A 13,203-nucleotide genomic window follows, 5' to 3' on the forward strand; every position below is an offset into this window, starting at 1 on the left:
GCTACTCTTCCTGGGGTCCACACAAAACATGAAACATGACAAAACACAGAACATTAATAGACAAGAACAGCTCAAGGACAGAACTACATGCATTTAAAATGGCACACATAGCCTACATGTCAATACATTCACACAATATCTAGGTCAAGATAGGGGAGAGACATTGTGCCATGAGGTGTTGCTTTACTTGTTTTTGAAACAGGTTTGCTGTTCATTTGAGCAATATGAGATGGAAATGAGTTTCAGGCAATAATGGCTCTATATAATTTGGATTTGGGGACTGTGAAAAGACCCCTGGTGGCATGTCTGGTGGGGTAAGTGTGTGTGTCAAAGCTGTGTAAGCTGACTATGGAAACCATTTGGAATTTGCAACATATGAATGGTTTCTTCTAAAAAGAAGAAGTGATGCAGGTCAGTCTCTCCTCAACTCTTAGCCAAGAGAGACTGGCATGCATAGTATTTATATTAGCCCTCCGATTACAATGAAGAGCAAGACGTGTCGCTCTGTTCTGGGCCAGCTGCAGCTTAACTAGGTCTTTCTTTGCAGCACTTGACCACATGATTGGACAATAATCAAGACAATACTAGAGTCTGCAGGACTGTTTGAAATGTGGTGTCAAAAAGCAGAGCATCTCTTTATTATGGACATACCTCTCCCCGTCTTTACAACCATTGAATCTTTGTGTTTTGACCACGACAGTTTACAATCTAAGGTAACACCAAGTAATTCAGTCTCCTCAAATTGTTCAACAGCCACACCATTCATTACCAGATTCAGCTGAGGTCTCGAACTTACGGAACGATTTGTACCAAATACAATGCTCTTAGTTTTAAAGATGTTCAGTTCTAGTTTAGTACTGGCCACCCATTCCAAATCTGACTACAACTCCTTGTTAAGGGTTTCAGTGACTTCATTAGCTGTGTTTGCTGAAACGCACATGGTTGAATCATCATCATACAGGCTTTGTTTAATGCCAGTGGCAGGTCATTGGTAAAAATAGAAAAAGTAGAGAGCTGCCCTGCGGTACACCATATCCTACATGGTTGACATTACAGAGGCTTCCATTAAAGAAAAACACTCTCAGTGTAACGTCAGGTGAATGATGGGTGTAGAGTCAGGCGCAGAGAGAGCAAAAGTATTACGGGGACAAAACGCTTTAATGTCCACAGCATAAAACAGGAACAGGTACAAAAGGGTGACGCCAAAACACAGGCGCAAAACCAACCCACAGACCACTGTTTAAATAAAGCTGGACAGCGAAAAAACCCACAATCAAAATAATCCACTCACGACTTAAACATGAACACACAAAATAAGCCCGCACAAACACTAGCGGGCGAAACTAACCTAAATAGTACCCCTCCAAAACCCCAACAAGAAACAGGTGAAAACAATTAGACAGACATAAACGAAAAGGAAAAAGGGATCGGTGGCAGCTAGTAGACCGGCGACGACGACCGCCGAGTGCCACCCGAACGGGAAGGGGAGTCACCTTCGGTAGTATTCGTGACACTCAGTTCTATTAGATAGATAGCTCTGAATCCACAATATGTCAGAGGTTGAAAATCCATAAAACATACAGTACCAGTTAAAAAGATTGGACACACCTACTCATTCAAGGGTTTTTATTTATTTTTAGTAGTTTCTACATTGTAGAATAATAGTGAAGACATTAAAATGATGAAATAACACAGATGGGATCATGCAGTAACCAAAGAAGTGGTAAACAGATTATTCAAAGTAGCCAACCTTTGCCTCGATGACAGCTTTGCCCACTCTTGGCATTCTCTCAACCAGCTTCATGAGGTAGTCACCTGGAATGCATTTCAATTAACAGGTGTGCCTTGTTAAAAGTTCATTTGTGGAATTTCTTTCCTTCTTAATGTGTTTAAGTCAATCAGTTGTGTTGTGACAAGGTAGGGTTGGTATACAGGTAGGGTTGGTATATTTGGTAAAATACCAAGTTCATATTATGGCAAGAACAGCTCAATTAACTTTTTATGGCTGCAGGGGCAGTATTGAGTAGCTTGGATGAAAGGTGCCCAGAGTAAACGGCCTGCTCCTCAGTCCCAGTTACTAATATATGCATATTATTATTAGTATTGGATAGAAAACACTCTGAAGTTTCTAAATCTGTTTGAATTATGTCTGTGAATATAAAATAACTCATATGGCAGGCAAAAACCTGAGAAAAATCCAAACAGGAAGTGAGAATTCTGAGAGTGGTCGATGTTAAAGTCATCACCTATTCAATTCCCTGTAATATATGGATCTGTTTGCACTTCCTACGCCTTCCACTAGATGTCAACAGTCAGTAGAACGTGGAATGAAGCTTATGCTGTGTTGTGGGACCGGATGGGAGGTGTTTGAGTCAGTGGTCTGGCAGAGTGCCAGTTCTTGGTCACGCACTTTCCTCATGATATCACCATGCGTTCCATTACTTATAGAGACTGAAAAGAATGCTCCAGTTGGAACATTATTGGATATATATAACAACATCCTGAAGATTGATTCTCTACTAAGTTTGACCAGTTTATTCGACTTGTAATATAACTTTTTGAAGTTTTCGTCCGACGTTTGCCTGCATCTGCACGAGCGTTTGGACACGTGTACTACACATGCTAGCAAAATTAGCTAATTGGACATAAGTAATGGACATTATCGAACAAAACAACGATTTATTGTGGAACTAGGATTCCTGGGAGTGCATTCTGATAAATATCATCAAAGGTAAGGGAATATTTATCATGTAATTTCTGGTTTCTGTTGATTCCAACATGGCGGCTAATTTGGCTATTGTTCTGAGCGCCGTCTCAGATTATTGCATGGTTTGTTTTTTCCGTAAAGTTTTTTTTAAATCTGACACAGCGGTTGCATTAAGGAGAGGTATATCTATAATTCCATGTGTATAACTTGTATTATCATCTACATTTATGATGAGTATTTCTGTTGAAACGATGTGGCTATGCAAAATCACTTGATGTTTTTGGAACTAGTGAATGTAACACGCCAATGTAAACTCAGATTTTTTTATATAAATATGAACTTTATCAAACAAAACATGCATGTATTGTGTAACATGAAGTCCTATGAGTGTCATCTGATGAAGATAATCAAAGGTTAGTGATTCATTTTATCTCTATTTCTGCTTTTTGTGAAAGCTATTTTTCGCTGGAAAAATGGCTGTACTTATTGTGGTTTGGTGGTGACCTAACATAATCGTTTGTAGTGCTTTCGCTGAAAAGCATATTTGAAATCAGACACTTTGGTGGGATTAACAACAAGATGACCTTTAAAATGATGTAAGACACATGTATGTCTGAGGAATTTTAATTATCAGATTTCTGTTGTTTGAATTTGGTGCCCTGCACTTTCACTGTCTGTTGTCATATCATCCCGGTAGCGGGATTGCAGCCATAAGAAGATTTATGCAAAGAGAAACGACAGTCCATCATTTCTTTAAGACATGAAGCTCAGTCAATCTGGAAAATGTCAAGAACTTTGAAAGTTTCTTCAAGTGCAGTCGCAAAAACCATCAAGCGCTATGATAAAATTAGCTGTCATGAAGACCGCCACAGGAAGGAGGACCCAGAGTTACCTCTGCAGTAGAGGATAAATTCATTAGAGTTACCAGCCTCAGAAATTGCAGCCCAAATAAATGCTTAACAGAGTTCAAGTAACAGACACATCTCAACATCAACTGTTCAGAGGAGACTGCGTGAAATCAGGACTTCATGGTCGTATTGCTGCAAAGAAACAACTACTAAAAGACACCTTTTAGAAGGAGATACTTGCTTGGGCCAAGAAACATGATCAATGGACATTAGACCGGTGGAAATCTGTCCTTGGTCTGATGAGTCCAAATTTGAGATTATTAGTTCCAACCTCAGTATCTTTGTGAGACGCAGAGTAGGTGAACGGATGATCTTCGCATGTGTGGTTCCCACCGTGAAGCATGATGGTGTGGGGTTGCTTTGTTGGTGACACTGTCAGTGACTTATTTAGAATTCAAGGCACAGCATGGCTACCATAGCATTCTGCAGCGATACGCTATCCCATCTGGTTTGCGCTTAGTGGGACTATCATTTGTTTTTCAACAGGACAATGACCCAACACACCTCCAGGCTGTGTAAGGGCTATTTGACCAAGGAGAGTGATGGAGTGCTGCATCAGATGACATGGCCTTCACAATCACCTGACCTCAACCCAATTTAGATGTTTTGATATGAGTTGGATCGCAGCGTGAAGGAAAAGAAGCCAACAAGTGCTCAGCATATGTGGGAACTCCTTCCAGACTGTTGGAAAAGCATTCCTCATGAAGCTGGTTGAAAGAATACCAAGAGTGTGCAAAGCTGTCATCAAGGCAAAGGGTGGCTACTTTGAATAATTCAAAATATAAAATATATATATATATATATATTTTTTTATCATTCCCACATGATTCAATACGTGTTATTTCATAGTTTTGATGTCTTCTCTATTATTCTACAATGTAGAAAACTTTTGACTGGTTCTGTATGTTTTCTTAACAACAGATTATGGTCAAGAATGGCAAAAGCTGCACTGAAATCTAACAGTACAGCTTCCCTCAATGTCTACAGTGGTACTGTAGATCTCCTCCTCCATGTCTACAGTGGTACTGCAGTTTAGATGCTCTGCATAACTCATTTGCATAAAAGTAACCTGTTTAAAATTGGTTTCCTCTTTCACTGTGATTAATGTATTTTTCATTTGTTCTTTCTGGATTGTTTTATGGTACATAGTTTTGTTGTAAACAGAAAGGTGTTAATCTGTCAATGTTAGTTTGTTCTTTAAAATAAAAATGTACCTCTAAAAATACCTTATTACAAGCGTGAATGACGACTTTTAGAGAACTTGAATGTTATTATATTACTGAGAATGATCCATTTTGACAAATAGGTGCGTAGCCTGCAGCATTAGCTGAATGGTGAGATTTGACCAACTTCACACAATATAGTATACTATGTTGCATGATACAAGTTTTGTCATTTTTGGAGGTTGCCAATGTCCTTAACTTATGAATAATCTTGGCCTTATTGACAGTGGTGTAAAGTACTTAAGTAAAAATACTTTAAAGTACTACCTAAGAGTTTTTGGGGGGTGTATGTTCTACATTTGACTATTTATATTTTTGCCAACTTTCACTTTTATTTAAATACATTCCTAAAGAAAATAATGTGCTTTTTACTTCCCTGACACCCAAAAGTACATTTCGACAGGAAAAGGGTCCACTTATCAAGAGAACATCCCTGATCATCCCTACTGCCTCTGATCTGGCGGACTCACTAAACACAAATGCTTAATGTGTAAATTAGGTCTGAGTGTTGTTGTGTACCCCTGGCTATCCGTAAATAAATAAAAACAAGAAAATTGTGCCGTCCGGTTTGCTTAATATGAGGAATTTGAAATGATTTAAACGTTTACATTTTAGCAATTCCATGTACTTTTGATACTTAGGTATATTTAAAAACAAATACTTTAAAACTTTTACTCAAGTAGTATTTTACTGGGTGACCACATTTTACTTGAGTCATTTTCTATTAAGGAATCTTTACTTTTACTCAGTATGACAAATGAGTACTTTTTCCAGCACTGCTTATTGAATAGGGACCATTGATGCTAAAGCATTTAATCCTGTGCATGTGCTTCTTCTTCCCTTGTCTTTCCTACCATCTCTCTTTCTTATCTATCATTATTTCTTTCTCTCTCTTATCTCTCATTATTTATTTCTCTCTTTCTTTCTTTTTCTTTCACTCGTTATCTCCCTCTTCCATTGCTCTCCGTCCCTCTCTCTCTTTCTCTCTCACTCATCCCTCTCTCTCTCTCTTTCTCTCTCACTCCATCCCTCTTTCCTTAAGTCATGAACTAATTCCAGGACTCATATCATTGCCCGTCTATAATTAAATTATCAGCCTCTATGTTGTATCAGACACGAGAAAGAGAATAAACATAACATACATTTCATAACACAAGTTATATAACAAATGATTTGGGTGGGAGAGCTGAATGTGGGGGACATTGTGACACCTTTTCCTTTGTGTGCAGAGGTGAACCCCCAGCTCATTTCCATAGCCCAGTACGTGTATTGTCTGCAGAGCTGTGGTACACTTTTGTGCGATTGTTGCATAGGTTGGTACACCACAGCTCTGGGGTGAAATGTCCCCTAGGTACAGATCTAGGATCAGCTTCTCCTCCCCAAATCCTAACCTTAACCATTAGTGTGGAAAATGATACACTGACTCAGGATCAGCATATATGGGCAACTTCACCCTCCACCACAGCCATTTACTGTGGCTCACTTCTGTTTTGTATCCAACCACCTGCAGGTAAAGTAGCTCTGTACCACAAGAGTTCACCTGCTCTCCTGACCACCTCATTTGCCCCAAGGTTTATGGATCTCACTCATGGTCTTCTCTGTTGCTAGGCATATTTCTACCACATTTCTACAACACTTGTTTGATTGCACAATCAAGAATATCATTGAATCATTGTGTCACTTCTAAGGTATCAGAGATCTTTGTGTCCGTAGAATTGTGTTCAAAGTTGAAAATTGTCTGGAGCTGTAAGATTTTCTGTGGATTCTCCAACAGCAACTTATGATATGACATGACAATACATCAACATAAGTTTTTAACTATGCAAATTAGTCTGTATATATACAATTTGTTCCAGCTGGTGAAGAGGTGCCATCGATGGGTGTTAGGAAACAAAGCTTTGCTCTAAACAGTTCTTCAGCCAGAGGATCGAAACGGTCAAGAACTTGCAGCTTGCTGTTTGATGGCAACCAAGGATTTTTCCAAAATGGAGGTAAATATCTTTCATTCTAATGCCTTTTGTGACAATTGGGGGTTTTACGTTACTTAAGTTGTGTGTCTGTGTGTTGTGCTTCAATGCATTACTGTAATTGCTCAAAACATTTGTTCGGTGTCGTTTGAGGTAAATTAAGTTGTGAATTCATAAAGTAATTCATGGTGTTATAAACATTGTGTTAATTATCAAACATACACTAAACAATGGACCGTATATCTAAAATACAGTTTGACCTTTCACCCTAACAGTGATTTTTAAAATTACTATTTCAGTCTCAACGATGGTCGGTCAGTTCCCACAAGGTTCTGTTCATCATCTGCTGCATGATGGTACAGGGTAGGTACAGCTTGTACACGGGGAAAGAAAAAGTAGTCAACTAATTTAAGTAAACCTAAAATATTATATTTGAGTAATAGTTTATTTTCATTTATTCTTTAGTTTTATGTTCACTTTTTGATATTACTCGGGGTATCTGATACCTTAACGATCAAGATCATAACATAATTTATTTGTGGGTTTGCGGTCAATTCATTTCACTATCATATGAAAAAGTAGCAAGGTCTTCATTATTCAAACAAGACTCTAATAATGATATCTACAATACGCAAGAACCCCATTAGTTGATAAAATTAAGGACTTTTCACTGAAGATGTTGAGATATTTGACCTCATTAAACAGATTCTCGTATCCAGAGCAACATACAGTAGTGAGTGAATACATTCTCATCCTGGTCCTCCGTGGGAATTGAACCCACAACCCTGGCATTGCAACTGCCATGTTCTACTAACTGAGGAACACAGGATCATTGCATAAGCTGGATATAAAGCACCATGGTTACCATTGTTTCCCCAGCGCCATGCCTGAGGTGTAAGATAGTGGTGAACTGCACCAACCCCAACACCATATCCCTTCTGGCCGCCCTGGAGAACGTCATGAAGTTGTACTCCATACGACCTGTCATGAACCTCTCAACCCCCACCAACATCAGCATGTACTTCACTCTCTACGGCATCCTGGGTGTGGTAAGGAGTAGTAGGACAGCATCCCTTTCAACTAGTTCACCTGAGGAGACATACCATTAAATCCATCAATGTATTTGACATGTGCTATATAGTTCTGAATGTTCCTCCACATCATGTTTTGTAGATCCATTGAAAATGTGGCTTTATTGCCTTTACTTTGTATCCTACAACAAAAAGTAATTCTCTTCTCAGGAAGAAAAAGCACAACTGTTGAACACATACATTTGGCTGGTGAAGGTAAACGTATTATTTAATTATTTTTGCAAATATATGTACACAGTGTATGGGAGTCATTATTGCACTTTGGTTTCTCATTCTCCTACAGAACGTTACTTCATGTTACATATTTGTTAGGGCACACAACATCCATTCACCAATATGTACTGAATAGCAATAGTGATATATATTTGGTTAAAACTAAAAAGTATATTGTATCTTTGACTGTAGAACAATCCTAAACATCAGATTATAATTTTGAATGCTGCTTACAAACATATTGTATTGTTGCTAATATGTTGTTTCAGGAATGGGAGAATGAATTTTTCAGCTGGGACCCAGTCCAATGCGGCTCTACCAATATTTCTCTCCCCAGGGAAAGGTTCTGGTCACCAGATGTGGTAATCAATGAATTGTGAGTTAAACATCTCTATAGTCTATATAGATACGATATACTTATTTTATTTTTATGAAACATTGAATTTGGTCTTACTGCTATTAGCCCATAGAAACACATTGAATAACAGACTAACACATGGAAAAACACAATCAAAAAATGGTGAAAAGGAAGTTTGTTTTAAAGTGTCCGTCCTATATCTGAGAGATAAACGAAAGATCAGGAAATGTATCATTTTTTTGACCCACATTTAAACTCTTTTTTTTGGCACTAAAACTGATTCAATATACACTGAACAACAATATAAAGGCAACATGCAACAATTTCAATGATTTTACTGAGTTACAGTTCATATGAGGAAATCAGTCAATTGAAATAAATTCATTAGACCCTAATCTATGGATTAAAAATGGGCCTCACAATGTGCCTCAGGATGTCGTTGCGGTACTTTTTGTGCATACAAATTGACAATTGATCAAATTAAATTGTGTTCATTGTCCGTAGCTTATGCCTGAGCATACCATAACCGCACTATCACCATGGGGAGCTCTGTTCACAATGTTCACAATGTTGACATCAGGAAACCACTAGCCCTCACAACGCCATACACATGTTCTGTGCTTGTGTGGCCGGTTGTACTGCCAAATTCTCTAAAATGACGTTGGAGGCAGCTTATGGTAGAGAAATTAACACAGAATTGCATGCTCCCTCAAAACTCGAGACATCTGTGGCATTGTTTTGTGTGACAAAACTGCACATTTTAGAGTGGCCTTTAATTGTCCCTGTGTAATAATCATGCTCTTTAAACAGCTTCTTGATATTCCACACCTGTCAGGTGGATGGATTACCTTGTCAAAGGATAAAGGCTCACTTACAGGGATGTAAACAAATTTCAGAGGTGTAGTTAGGAATGAAGTTGGGAGATCTGCGGAAACTACTTCAAACAAGTCTTGTGACGTTTATGGGGGTCGTAGAGCAAAATGGAGAACACCATCGTATTTGAGAGAGTCATATTAGTTTGTTTGGACTCTACAGACGTTTTCGAGAGAAGACCAATTTTCGGGATGTCTAAAGGTCTGACAAACACAACTGTAGCTCAGCCACCTTCCACCGCAGGTGCGGAAGGCCGTCATTGGCAGAAGTGGTGGATTGAGACACAGGCCATACAAATCCATAGCTTAAACAGACAGATCTTGATAGGGATGTTTCTATTGTGCTAATTAGACTCCGGCAGAGGAGTCTTAACAAACACTTTAATTCTGTAGCTCGTTTTTGGTCACAGGTCCAGGAATGGTTGAAGAATTGCAACATTTGCGTAGAACTAACGCTACAGATAGCAATACTGGGGGATTTGAAAAGCCATAGTCAATCAATCAATAATATAATAATTATTTTAGCAAAAATGTTTATTTTTAATTTACAATCCGTGGAAGCTATGAGAATAGGAAGATTCAAATCTTTTGTGAAGCATCACAGCACAGTTGAAAAATATATGGCAAATAAAAATCCGAAATGGATGATGTTGGAAGATAGATGGGAAAGGTTGAGTGGAGCTGAAGGGTGGGACTAATAACAAGATAAACAATGTAGGGCATACGGGATCTGTGAAATGTGTATAGGTGCGGAGCTATTGTGAAATAGCACAGTTACAAGTGGAAATCAAACTGGATGGACAACAGAAATAGAGGAAGGACTAAGAACAAACAAGAGAGAACTATTATAAAGTAGACTGTGTCTGTAAAATGTGTATAAGATGTATAAATTGAAGGTAAAAACAGAAATGTTTATCAGTTTACTCCAATTGGGGGATCGGTGGTAGGGTTTGCGGGGAATAATAATAAAGGTATACTCTTTAAAAAAGTATGTATGTCTATGTAGGTATGTGTATGTATATATGTGTATATGTATGCATACGTGAATGGATATATATATTTACCCAAAAAAATATGGGGGATTGGAAATGATGCAGACAATTACATTGGAAGCAACATTCTTTCCGCAATATTAAGCTGATCCACCCCCAAAAAAAAAAAAAAAAAAACTTTAATTCTGTCCCTTTTTATTGCACCAGTGACTACTTCAGTCAAGATTAAGAAATATAAAACGTGATTTATATCATGCCCATGGTTTGAAGTCGTCCCCATATTTCATCCTGTCTTACAGTATGGATGAAAACAGAGCTCCCATCGTCCCTTATGTGTACATTAAGCACACTGGTATAGTGCGAGACGCCAACCCTGTCAGAGTGGTTAGCTCCTGTAACCTGGAGATCTACGCCTTCCCCTTTGACGTCCAGAACTGCACCTTCACCTTCAGATCCTACATCCACCGCGGTAAGACGTCAATGCAACCACGCTTTAGGACTAACTTGAAAATAAGGGTCCGATGCCAAACCCATCGCTCCTTCTCTCCCCAAAAAACATCCTGACTCTCTCTTGTGATCTGAAATGATAGGTATGAAACAGGGTTGTCCACTGAGTCCATTGACGTTTTTGATATATTATTCGGTGTCAACCAAGGGATCTGTTTGGTGTTAGGCCCAAGTTTACCATCCCCTCAGTACAGATCATGTTCTGCTTCCATATAGGTTCAGCCCATTCATCCCAGGATGACCCATTCCTTTATCTCCCCTGCAGTGTCGGACATAAGGATTGTCTTAGGGAAGAAGGTGGAGGACATCCTGAAACGCTCCATTAGCGTGTTGGCCACCGAAGGGGAGTGGGAGCTGATGGACATCAAATACAGCAAGCTCAAGTTATCATCATTTGATCAGGGAGAAAGCAACTCCTATGATGAGCTCTGCTTCTTTGTAAGAACCCAAAGAACTGCAATTACTCAGACGCCATTAGTTTAGCTCTACTAGTACTGAACGTTGAGTTCTCTATATTTCTAGCATTACTTTTGTTTCAGAGAGTACTTCCTGTTTCACACATAGGATGCTAACCCAGATAATTATGGCTTTGTCTTGTCTGATATGGGATACGACTGCACCAAGCCAGATCACCCTTGAAGGTTGTCATTCACCGTTGTGTCTCTAAACTGTAGATTATCCTGAGGCGCAGAGCAACCCTCTACGTGGTGAACCTCCTGATCCCCAGCTGCTTCCTCATCACTGTGGATCTCTTCAGCTTCCTGCTGCCTCCCCAGAATGTGGACCGCTCCTCCTTCAAGATGACCCTTATTTTGGGCTACTCGGTCTTCCTGCTCATCATAAATAACCTGCTGCCAGTCACAGGAAGCACCATTCCACTGATAAGTGAGTATGAAAACATGTGTACTGGGAACACCATATTTGTAGAGGTAAATGTTTACTTTGTGTTATTGGATTAGCTGGTTAGGTCAAATATCATTTTGAAGTCCACTTCCTTTGTCCTCCTAAGAGTTGCTGAATATTTTCCTCTCTTCACCTCCCTTTTCCTCCTGCCGCCCATGCAGATGTGTTTTTCGCCATCTGCTTGGCTCTGATGGTGGCCAGCCTGTTGGAAACTATTCTCATCACCAACCTCCTGGTCGGCTCCAGTAACTTCCACCCAGTGCCTGGCTGGGTCCGAGTGCTCGTTCTGCGCTTCATGGGCACCCTCGTCTGGATGCCTCAGAAATCAAGAGAGGACAAGATCATCCTCAATCCAGTTGCAGGAGGTACCCCTGATCTGATCCTTCCAGGGATTTACAATTACACAGACTTTCATTCAATTAGCAGATACATGTCTTGTCCAACCCAAAGCAATATAGTGAAGCATTCAATAACAGGCCTGAACAGTAACATAATTGCAGGAATCACTCTGATACATTTTTCCAGACACTTGACTAGGTCTGACCTTAAACAATCAATAATTTCTGTCTTTAGGAGGTATATTCATAATTTCACCTTTCTCCCTTCCTTCCCTCTTTTCTCTAACAAACAGACGTGAAAGTCTGCCCTCTAGTGTCGGTGGAGAGGCAGGTTCAAACAGCAGAACAAGGTGAGATGTGGGCAGAGGCAGGCGATTCAGCCCTGGCGGAGCTGAGGAAGCTGGGCAATGAGCTGCAGTCCATCCGCATCCAGGTGGCCCAGCATGTGGACGGGAACCAGATCTCCCAGGACTGGATGCAGGTGGGCTACATCCTCGACCGGCTGCTGTTTGGCGTCTACTGCATCTTCATCACCTTCAGCTTCATCGTCATCCTCAGCATCTGGAGTAATTCGTACAACCAGTGATGTAATAAATAAAATAGGTGGTTAAACGCCAATCGTTGTGAATAAAGTAACGCTCCCTATATGTTCTTAGCATTTTTCCATGATAGGTGGCTAAATATTTGTGTAAAATACAAAATGTGTGGAAATAGTGCTTACCCTCCACTACACCACCGCGTACAAGACTTAAGAGTCTACCATGTTGTCAACTGCTGTTTAGATTTAAAAACAATTACCTTAAAATTACCATAACTTTAACAATTGTTTGTTTGATCTTCTGGCTGCACTGAGTAGGTATGTTGACTTATATATTACTATATTAGAGGAAATATATTTTTATTTGTCAAATAAACATACTGTCACGAAAACCACTGTTTCATTACTAACAACAATTCATTGGGGTTATCTGAGACGTTTTCTAAATTGTAATGTTGATGGTGGATCAATGATGATGATGATGAAGATCTGTCACGCAAGACATGGATCAATGACATGCAGTGTCGACATACAGGAAGTTATTTTGGGGTATTTTATTAGGATCCCCATTTGCTGTTACAAAAGC

At 39.5% G+C, this 13,203-nt stretch overlaps 1 protein-coding gene across 1 annotated transcript; it reads left to right on the forward strand.

Moving 5' to 3' along the window:
• Window positions 1-7,662: 7,662 nt before the first annotated feature.
• LOC120053680 (5-hydroxytryptamine receptor 3A-like) lies at window positions 7,663-12,665 on the forward strand. The gene is made up of 6 exons (XM_039000857.1): window positions 7,663-7,854; window positions 10,602-10,800; window positions 11,104-11,276; window positions 11,513-11,723; window positions 11,903-12,106; window positions 12,373-12,665. Exons 1-6 carry the CDS (start codon window positions 7,663-7,665, stop codon window positions 12,663-12,665), a joined length of 1,272 nt encoding a protein of 423 aa, XP_038856785.1.
• The last annotated feature ends 538 nt before the right edge of the window (window positions 12,666-13,203 follow it).

This window comes from Salvelinus namaycush, chromosome 9, assembly GCF_016432855.1.
Source record: "Salvelinus namaycush isolate Seneca chromosome 9, SaNama_1.0, whole genome shotgun sequence".
Classification (NCBI taxonomy): Eukaryota; Metazoa; Chordata; class Actinopteri; order Salmoniformes; family Salmonidae; genus Salvelinus; species Salvelinus namaycush.